This window comes from Eretmochelys imbricata, chromosome 25 (genome assembly GCF_965152235.1).
Source record: "Eretmochelys imbricata isolate rEreImb1 chromosome 25, rEreImb1.hap1, whole genome shotgun sequence".
Classification (NCBI taxonomy): Eukaryota; Metazoa; Chordata; order Testudines; family Cheloniidae; genus Eretmochelys; species Eretmochelys imbricata.
Window position 1 is genome coordinate 7,252,248 of NC_135596.1, and position 10,699 is coordinate 7,262,946.

At 55.0% G+C, this 10,699-nt stretch overlaps 1 protein-coding gene across 1 annotated transcript; it reads right to left on the bottom strand.

Annotated features, from left to right (window-relative positions):
* Positions 1–8,178: 8,178 nt before the first annotated feature.
* On the bottom strand, positions 8,179–9,996 carry LINGO3 (leucine rich repeat and Ig domain containing 3). The gene has a single exon (XM_077842252.1). It carries the CDS (start codon positions 9,994–9,996, stop codon positions 8,179–8,181), a length of 1,818 nt encoding a protein of 605 aa, XP_077698378.1.
* Between the last annotated feature and the right edge of the window lie 703 nt (positions 9,997–10,699).

A 10,699-nucleotide genomic window follows, 5' to 3' on the forward strand; every position in this document is an offset into this window, starting at 1 on the left:
CAGACCCATCACAAATGCGTGTGACCCAACGGGGAAATGCTTGGCTGTGTGCCAATCACCAAAGTTAGGGTGCTAGGCCCAGGTCCTCCAAGGTGTTGAGGTGCCCTAGTCCATTGACATCAGTGGGCGTTAGAAGCCTCAGTACCTTTGGGGATCTGGGCCCTAATGGCTCTGTCGGGGGTGCAGGTCCTGCTGTCAGCCAGGGCGGTGTCAATCTGGAGTCACTCCACTGGAGTCAGAGTATGTCTACACTGCACTCTAAGCCCAGCTCTGTGGAACCTGGGCTTGTGGACTCAGTGTTTCCAAGCTCACACTGCATTGTGAACCGGGGCTTACAATTGCTGGACTCGGGTCTACCAGCCGTGCTAACAGGTCCATATTGTACTACCCAGCCCTTCTGACTTGGGACTGCAACTTGACCTGCATCCACACCGCAAAGTGACAGGGCTTGGACCCAAGTCAGAGCGGGACTTGGGCTCCGACCCACACCTCTAGCAGGGTCTTAGGTCCTGGGTCCTGAGTGCTTGCTGACCTGAGTCAGACTGAGTTGTGTGTGGACAGAAAAGGGGCTCCATCTCAAACCTGAGTCAGAGCTTGAGCTTAGTGTGACATGTAGACGTACCCGTTCGTCTCACTTACCCCAGCTTTAGACTGGAGCAAGTCCATGGCGTGCACGGGAACAACTCCTGATAGCCAGAGTGAGAGAGGCCCAGACTCAGATTCAGGCTGGCGTGACAGTGCAGATTTCAGACCCTGACTTGGGAGCACCTGGCCGGTTGTGGCTACGCCCCACTTTTCCTCTTTCCAGGCCGTCAGTCACCGATTCTGCCTTTTCTCCTGCGTCGCTCCGCAGAGGGGGAGGAAGAAAAACGACACGGGAGGCGCGTTGCTTTTCTCAGGTATATTTCACATGCTTGTTACATAGGAAACCGGACATGTTCTGTGCGGACAAGGCCTTCCATAGGAACCATCCGGGGCTTCCCAGCTCTTAAGTTTTCACTGCCCCCCCAAAAAAAACCCCGGACACTGACCATGGACTTGCTAACTGCGTGGACGACACCACTTGGACTCCTGACACAACGTGGCATGCATAGCTCTCTGGGGGTGGGCTGGGGGCTGCAGGAGGGATCAGCGGTGGCATTGGTGGGGAGGAAAAGCTTGCAGGTGGCTCCCACCTGCTGGCAGTCCGAGGGCAGACATGTTGGCATTTTCAGCAGTGGATGAATGAATCGGGGCAAAGGAAAGAGAGCCGCGTTGACATCAGAGGCCAGGCGGGCAGCTCTGGGGTAGGATCTGAATGTCACAGCTTGCGGCTGTTTGGATGGGGCGTGCTCATTAGACCCTTGCAGAGAGGGACTCAAGCCACAATGTTTGGGTGCTGCCCCCCAATTCAGTGTGGGTGCGGGGTCAGCCCCGCTCTTCTGCTTGTCCCTGTGACATGGGCAGGTTGGTCTCTGGGCGCTGCTGCTTTTGGTTAGGCCGTTGGGGCTGCGTGTGTGAAGAGGTGGCGTGGCCAGGGGGAATTGGTCGAGGGGCTCGTGCATAGCCTGTCCATCTCCTTCATGTCTTCTGCCATTCAGTCACGGCCCCCGCCCTGGTTACCCAGCCCCAGTCCCATCTGGGACTGAATTCCCTCCCTGCCCTACGCTTCTGGCTTCTCAATCCAGGCAGGGCCACGGAGCCTCACAAACAGGGGCGCCCCGGCATCCCTGGTACCTGCCGGCAGCGGCTGAGTAGGGGGTGATGCGGCTACGTGGAGGGTGGGGGCTTCTGTTGGGGATGATCCCCCTGACCTGGTCTGAACTAAAGGGTCTGTTTCAACATGTAGGGCCGCACTTGTTCGCAGGATGAGGCCTGGCACCCATGTGAGCCCAGCTGTGCCAAGGCATGGTGGGGCGGGCTCAGAATCAGGGCTAGACCCCAATGGTGCCTATGTCTGTCTGTGGAGCCTGGCAGACAGAGCCTGGCCTGACCAGTTCCATGCCACTGTGCTGGCAGCTGAAGAAAGACCCCCCACCCAAGCTCAGCGGGTCGCCTGTGTGCTAACCGGCTGCAGGCCATATGGACTCAGCAGAGACGTGGGCTCGCCCCTGGTGCCAGGGCAAGCCCCAGAGAGGGACGATGACAAAGCGTCACGTACAGAGGTGGAATGTTTACTTTCTAGCAGGGTAAGTCATTCGGGACGGCCTGAAGGTGGATCCTGCTCACCTTTGGGAGGCTCTGATGCTGATGGCCCAGTCTCCGAGGACTGCAGGCCCTGAGGAAGGACATGGTCCCAGAGAGCAGCTGCTGGATCGCGGGGCAATCCCCCATATTGCCCTCTCTTTCTGGGTCCTAGTGATGCCTGCCTTTCCAGCTGCTTGTGGGCGCTCCTCAGGGCTGGTTCCCCTTCCTGAGCTTCCTCCCACTGGGGCAGCACTGGGAGAGGCCGGGGGGAACGGGACACAGGGTGAGCAATGGGGAACACACAGGCTCCCCAGGCAGGGGTCAGAAGCCACATTGCGTGAGTCATTTGACCTGGGGCTGGCCAAAGCTCTGGAGCAGAGGCCCTAAAGCCCACGGGGTGCAGGAGATAGACTAGATGACCTAGGTCTTGTCCATCTCTGATCTCAGTGTCTCCGATGAACCAGTCAGGCCATTTGATTCTCTGGCTCGACCTGAATTGCTGCTGTGACCCTTTCGGGTTCCATAACATCCTCCGTGTGGGCTACGTGAACGGGCAGACTCATCCCGGCTGTAACTTCACCCAGGCCAGTGGATTTCATCCAGGAAGGAATTTGGCCTTGTGCCTTTTAGGATTAAATTGTCAAACCCCTTGTGCCTAAAACACATTCACAAAATAACATCTGGGCAGGGTCCTGGTGCCCCTGGGCACGCAGTGCCGGGGTCTGCTGCCTGCCCTGACCTACTCCCGGTGCACCAACCCCTCGGCCAACGTGTCTGGGCTGGAGGGTCTGAGTCAGTCAGGAGGGCCGTCTTCCCATTCCCAGGCCTTGCAGCTGGGGTAGCTGCTGCCCGGCAGGTGTGTCATGGCGCAGGGGACGCAGCATCAAGAGCAAAGGGAGGGGGAGAAAACACATAAGGGCTTAAGAGAAAGTGGAGAGGAAAAAACCTGTGAAAATAAAGGAGGGGGGCGGGGGCAAAAAGCCACCCACCTGCCCCAGGGGAGAGGGTGTCAGGCCTCCCAGTCTCCTTCCTGGGGGCGCCTCAGCACCTGAGACCTGTTTTAATCCACGAGGGGAGCCAAGAAACTAACATCTCCCGTATGAACGTTTGCAGAGAAAGTCCGTGATGGTGCCAGAGGTGGAGGAGGAGGCGGGGGAGGAGATGGTGGAGGGTGGGCGGGGGGAGGATAGCGTCTCTTGAGGTCCTTGGTGCAGAGCAGCGGGGATGGGAGCAGGTGCTCGTGCAGAGGCTGGTATCTGTATGCCAAGCACGCATGTTAATCTGCATGTATATTCATGCCTACAATTTATCATGGGCTATGTTAACACCTCCCCCGGGAGCCATTCATGGGGCTGAATGTAATAATAACACCACTCCGCACTTCAGCTCTTGGATGGAGGCGACAACTCGAGGAGACCTGTTGTCCTGTTCTTGTGCCCGTGAGGCACAGACGATTCACGATCTTTGGTTTTCTCCAACAGCCATTATAAAATTCAGCCCAAAACATGCAAGCGGTTCTGCTTGTCCCAGATACCCCGGAGTGGTGTCAAGATCCCTGGGACACACACACACACACACAGCGGACATAGATTCACCAAAGTTACCCAGCAACAACCCAGGGTGCCTGATCCCCAGTCCTGTTCACGGTTACTCCTGCTGCCCTTAGGAATGGTTTGCACGGGCCCATGCTAGTGAAAATGATTGTGCCAGTCTGCACACTGCAAGGCACATATTGTGGGCCAGATGAGTTGGAGTGCAGCAGAGGGAGCTGAGATTCCCCAGTGCAATGCACAGCCTCTGGCTCGGGGGTTAGAGAACCAGGGCTATGCTGATGGGGAGTAGCCAGGTTTGCAAATTTGCTCTGAAAGATTTGACCTTTTTATTTTTCCATTTTTTTCAAAAACTAAGGGGAAATGACATGATTAAAAAACAAAGGAAGAGATGGGCTCCAGTCCTTCACCCCCTCTACCCACAGTGAGCAGGGGAGCAACCATTCGCTGAGCTGCCTGGTGGATCCTCTCTGGATGGGAATCAAAGACAAAATCTGCAGGAACTCTGCAAAGTGAAACTGAAAAATATTGCACAGATGACTCATGCCAGCATGGGATTCTGGGCCCAGTCCTGCTTCCTCTGATGCCTCTGGTGCTGTTGACTTCAAAGCAGCAGGATCAGGCCCATCAGCTATATAGTCCCCCTCCCGCTCCCCTTGTTCCTCATTAGTGAGGACACTTTCTTTGCATGCATTCAAGACCTTTGCCTCCTGCTCGTTCCCCATGTGAAGTGAAGATTCTCTGTCTGTGGGGAAAATGATATCACAGATCGAGGAGGCCTGGGACGTCCAATGTGGGATAAAACTGTCGGAGCTGATAAATACGTCTCCTGATGCTGCACGTTGTGGCTACTTAAGGGTAGCATTGGGTGAAACTTTTCAGCCAAAACGTTTTTGTTTTGTTTTTTTGGTGGGGAAAAAAAATTGCAGATTTGGCAACACCAAAGCGCAGTTAGATTGTGTTGGGAAAAAAATTCAGCGAAAGTCAAAAGGTTTAAACTTCTGCAGTTCAAAATGACGTTTTGTTTGAAAACTGCCTTAAAAGGGATTGTAAAAAAAACACCCCAAACCCCTCACACAGTCGAAATGAAATGTTTTGTTTCGACCCAACCATGGTTTTTGCTATTTTGATTTGGTAACGTTTTTTTAAAAAATTTGTTTTTGATTTGATTTGAAATTAATTCTGCCCCCCCCACCTCCCCACCATTCAGAACTGCCAGTGAACCAAAAAAACCAACCCATTATTTGCACTGCTCTACTTAAGACTTCAGACCGCAGCGGAGCTAGACCCCACCTGCTTCTGCTTCGGAAGCACAGACTCCTGCCACTCAAGCTAAATGCAAATCTCCATTAGCAGTATAGGGCCTATGACACTCAGTGGAGCAGTTCCCATTCCATCCAGTAGAGGACAGTGCTGTGCATGTGCACACACTAACCAGTATGTTATGTTATAATGCTCTTATTTTGGGCCTTTCCTCCATGGAGCTCAAAGTGCTTTGCACCCACTAAATCCTGAATTAAGGTGCACACAGCACCCCTACGAGCTGCTCTGTAAGGGACCTACACATTGAGGGTGCCGAATTAGCATTAACAAGCACGGATGATTACATATGAGTAAAATGGGGCAAAGAGAGGGGCCATGGCTTGCCCTGGGGTCCCTCCCAAATGACTTTAATAGTAGAACCATCCAGCAGAACGATTTTGCTGGGTACATTATGGGCTGAGTAACGTGGTCAGAGACTGATATCCAGCCAGCTCTGCGTCATAACAGCCAGGGGCCGGGAGGATAATAAAACAGAAGCGGCACCTTCCCGGTGAAACGGGCTTGATGAGCCGGCTGCACTGTAAAGAAATGCCGTCCCTCTAAACATGGCCTTCAGCGGGGAAGAGGTGCAGCAGTGTGACTTGTTAGCATCGCTCTGTGGGGCTGGAGAGGGAAAGCTGTGAAACACCCACAGATCCTGGGCAAATCCCGAATCCAGTTCATGCCCACCTGGGATAGTCACTTGCCGCCCTGCCCCCCTCCCCGGGGTTCCTTTAAAAAAAAAAAAAAATCTCCTGCTATATGGACCCGCTTTGTCTGACATGATCCCTGTTTTCCTTTCAACTCAAAGTTGTGAACAGAAAATGCCGTGGCACAAATGGAGCAGCAAGAAGAATTATTATCCGCGTCTGGGCCAGGCGTGCGCACACGGCTGGGACCTTCGGCCCCTCGGTGGCCGCGGGTGGAAGGGTTAATTGAGGAGGCCAACGCCGCAGTGGCGTTTGCTGTGCTTAACGGTTCTGCCTGCGTTTCTCTGCGGGTTGGAGGGGCGGGAGCGTGCCTTTGTTATGCTATTGTTTAAATAGCTGTTTATTTTCCAGCCTTGTTACAGCCCTACAGGCATGGGAACATCTGGTATGGTTTTTCCACTGCCTCGCTGGTCTCTGAAGACCTGGCAGACCTTGCAAGCCAAAGGACCAGACCAGCTTGTGGGTTAAATGGAGATCGCTTCGAGAAAAGACCAGCTGGTTTTTGGGGTGACCCTTTCTTTACATGGCTCAGGCTTTGGATCTGGCTCTGATTGCATAGCTCAGGTGCTCTCTCTTGCGGCGTGGGTCTGACGCTCTGTTTCAGTGAGTCTGGCTCACTCTCTCGCTCCACAGGTCAGGACTTCTCTTTTTACACTGGTGGCTGCCTCTTTTGATTTGGGGGTGCCCTCTCAGAGAGTCAGCGTCTCCAAACTGCCCGTGCATTTCTGCATGCCCATTAGTGCAAGCACAAGCGCACACCTAATTTGCACACACAGGTGCCATGGCAATCGAGGCAAACTGGGTAACTACTCATCAGCTGGGCAGTTAGATGCACGGCCAGACAAAACATTCCCCTTTCATCCAGGATGGGTGACAGGGCCTCTTTACCCCCAACAGGATCAGGGGCTGAGTATCCTCCATTCCCACAGGGGAGCCAGAGCAGCTCCTCATCATCCCTCCCCACTGTGTGCCCAGCTCCACCCTGCTGTCCTCTGGGAGCAGCTCCACCGAGAACAGGGATGGGGGATTCTCCCCATGTAGGCGCCGACTCTGTGGGTACTCCGGAACTGGAGCACCCATGGGGAAAATAATGGATGCTCAACACCCACCAGCCACAGCTCTGGGACGGCGCTGCTGCCAAAGAGCTGTTCTGCCGTGTGGCCGCCACCAAACAGCTGTTTGGTGGCTTGGGGAGAGACTTGGGGGAGGGCGGAGAGCGGCAGGCTGGCAGGGGCCTTGGGGAGGGGGTGGAGCGTGGGCAGGAAGAGCCGGAATGAGGGTGGGGCCTCAGGGAGGGGGCGGGGAAGAGGCGGGGCCTCGAGAGAAAGGATGGAGTGGAGGTGGAGCCAGAGGGAGGGGCAGGGACGGAACAGAGCGGAGAGGCCAGCAGCAGCGAGAGACGCAGTCGAGACAGTGTCATTTTTTTTACCGCGGTGATTTCCTCTGCGAGCGGGCCAGCTAGCTCGGCCCTGAGCCTGCCGAGGCCTGACCATTACTCACAGGGGCTGCGCTTCCCGTTTCTGCCGCCACCACAACCAGCAGCCTGCTCGCTGGCTTCAAATGCCAGTGTGCTTTGGGGAAATACCGCTCAGCGCCAATGGGGTGGCATTCATGCCTGCACAGACCCGTATGTCTGGAAGGGACTGTCGGGTTGGGTTATTATTGCTTGTGCAGGGGGATTCCCACCCCAGGCGCCGGGGTTTGCCGCCCCTTCTTCCGAATGCCGAGAGGAACTCCTCTGAGCACAGCACCTCCCCTGCGTTGGATCGAGCCGCCCAGGCCGGTTGGAGCGCATGCCAGGGCAGCCGGGAGCTGCTCTGCCGGAGTCCTTTGTCGCCCAGGAAGACGTCTGTTGGAAATTCATTTAAAAAAAAAAAACCCAACAAATTAAAAACGAACCATAAACAACAACCGAGAAAAGGTTCCAGATGGTCTCTTAAAAAAGGAAGCAGGTTTTCCGGGCCCAGACACTGCTTGCTCAAGGTCTGAAAAATGCATAGTTGATACAAAAGAATGTTAGCTACATCGCGAGGCCCTGACCCACAAGGGCTGTGCATGCCTCCTTGGCCCGCTCTTGCCCTCTGGGACCTGGGTGGGGGGGGGATCTCACAGTTCAAAGAAGGTGGGGTGTGCTCAGAAATGGGAATAAGCTGCTGGGAGGCCCCTGGGGCCGTTTCCAGTGATGCTTCTGCTCAGTTCAAGGACAACGAGGAAAACTGCTCGCTCCTCCCAGTCACCTTCAAGCCCTTGTGGTCGAACTGAGCCAATGTCCCAGCCAGGTTCCTCCTCGAGTTTTACTGCCTCGATCCTCGGAGGAGTGAAGCCACATGACCAGACGAAGTGGTCACTTGGAAAACAAAGGAAGGATGCTCCTACCCCCTGCCGGGCTCTTGGAGGGCCCCATTTGGCGGCAGGCAGTGGACTAGCAACCACCCTCCTCCTGGGGCCGCTCAGATCATCTTCATGTTGAACTTCCTGGCACTGCCCTGCCCAGCCGTGGTGGTGGGGCCATCTACTTTGCGGAAGGAGTATTCCACGGTGAAGTTGTTTTTGTGCTGTCCCCGCCCCCGGCTCCACACAAAGAGGAGCAGGAAGCAGAAGAGCACGACCCCAAGGAAGGTGATGCAGCCCATGGCCGTGGAGACCAGGATGGTCTTGAGGTCCAATGTAAACTTTAAGAAGACTTGCGTGTTGTTGTGGAAGGTGTCGTTGAACTCGCTGAGGTACAAGGTCCGGTTTGCATAAAGGGAGCCGTCCACGGGATGCCCCTTGACCGTCAAGGTGGCAAAGTAGGTGTCATTGCCTCCGGCATTGCTAGCGATGCAAATATAGGTGCCACTGTCTTGGACCTGGGCAAAGCGGATTTGCAACGTGCCCCCGGGCAGGACGGTGGCTCGTCCAGTGCTCTTGGTGGTGATCATCCTGTGCTGAGGGGAGACCCAGACGATGGCAGGAACGGGCTCTCCGTCTGCACGGCAGAGGAAGGAGACAGACTGCCCTTCACGGGCTGTTATGTGCTGCAACTTTCGGTCTCTGATTTTGGGCTTTTGGCAGGTGAAGTACTCAAAGAGTATGGAGTCCGGGAAGTCACGCAGGGCGTTGCCCTGGATCTCAGGGGGTGAGGAGCACATGGGCTGCTGCCCGTCGAAGTTGAGCGTCTTGCGGCGCTGTAGGATCCAGAGGAGGCGGCAGTCACAGGCCAGCGGGTTCCTGTCCACGCGCAGCGTCTCCAGCGTGTTCACTGAATGGAAGGTGCTCTCCTCCAGGGTGGAAAGGAAATTGTTGGAGAGGTTGAGGAGGCGGATTTGCCTCAAACCAGAGAACGCTTGAGGCTCCACGGAGACCAAGAAGGCCCCCACCATGTGGAGCTCTCGCAGCCTGATGAGGTCCTTGAAGGAGCCCTTGGGCACAGTGCTGATGGGGTTATAAGACAAGTTCAGGTACATGAGGTACACCAGGTTCTTCAAGGCGGCCGTGGGCACTGCCGTGATGTTGGTGTAGGTGATGGAGAGCGAGGTGAGGTTCAGGCCCTGGAAACTGGTGGGCGAGATGTCCTCCAGCAGCGGCCAGTTGTCGATCTCCAGCTGCAGGAGATTGTAGAGCTTCTTGAAGTTCCCATCTTCCACCGTGGAGATGCTGAGGTGTCGGAGCCGCAGGACCTCCAGGTTTTGGAGGTAGGAGAGGGATTCGGCTGAGATGGCCGTCAGGTTGCATTTCTCTATGGTCAGCTGCTCCAGGCCTAGGAGGCCAGAGAAAGCCCTTTGGGAGATGTACACCAAGTCGTTGTCTCCCACCTCCAGGTTCTTCAGGTTCCTCAGGTCCTGGAACATGTAGTCCAGCAGGATGACTATTTTGTTCTCGCTGATGTCCAGGAGGGTGAGATTGGTCAGCTTGGTGAAGACTCCAGAAGGGATCAGCTTGAGCTGGTTGCTTCGGAGCCGCAAGATCTGAAGGTTAAACAGGTTGCTGAAGGCCCCAGGCTCCACACTGACGATGATGTTCTCGCTTAAATCGAGTTCCTCCAGCAAAGGGTAAGGGGACAGGTCCCCCGGGTTCAGGCAGCGGATCCGGTTCTTGCTGAGCTCCAGGATCTTGGTCTCGGTGGGGATCCCCTCGGGGATGGAGCTGAGGCGTTTGCGATGACACACCACGGACTTGATCTGAGGAGCGCACTCGCAGCGAGCCGGGCAGGCCACCACCCGGGCTGTGCTCAGAAGAATCCAATGGAGGCCCAGGACTGGAAGCCAACATGTCATTGTGTAGAGCATGATCTTATGGTCGCACTACCATTCTCCCATGCACCTGGAAGAGAAAGACAGAAGCAGTGTTAACCGACTGAACACATGAGATGCTAACAAGGTCCTGTGAAGCTGCAGGCCTGGCTGACTGGCAGCTTTGCGCACTCTTGTACTTTAACAACACTTCACTCTGCTTTTGCACGTTTCACTCAAGGGTTTCTAATGCTCTCCTCAGCGCACTATCAAGCGGCCTAGAGGGAAAATAAAAAAAACTTAGCCCTTAAGGAATTCAAAGCTCTGTGCACACATGAATTAAATAAGCCTTACAACCCCCTGTGAAACGTCAGTACTATTTTGAAGATGGGGAAACTGAGGCACGGGGAGGCAAAGCGACTTGCAAAAGGTCACCCAGCAGAGGCAGGATTAGCACTCAGGACCACCTGTCCCCACCAAGTCTGCACTGATTCCTAATTCAGACCATTCTGCCTCTGGCAGGGCTGGCCGTTGAGTTGGTACACATCAGGATAACTGTTGATTTAATGGAATAACTCAAGTAACTGAGTCTGGCCCTTAATGGGGTATGTCCCAAGTCGTGATTCTCAGGGGCCCAGAAGCCTTCAAGCCCTTGTTATCAAGATCCCCTTTGGAATAAGGCCTCGTCTACACATAGGTTGCACGGGTTTAGCAAATCGTTTGCTGTGAAGCCAATTCAGTTAAACCAGTATAACTTTGA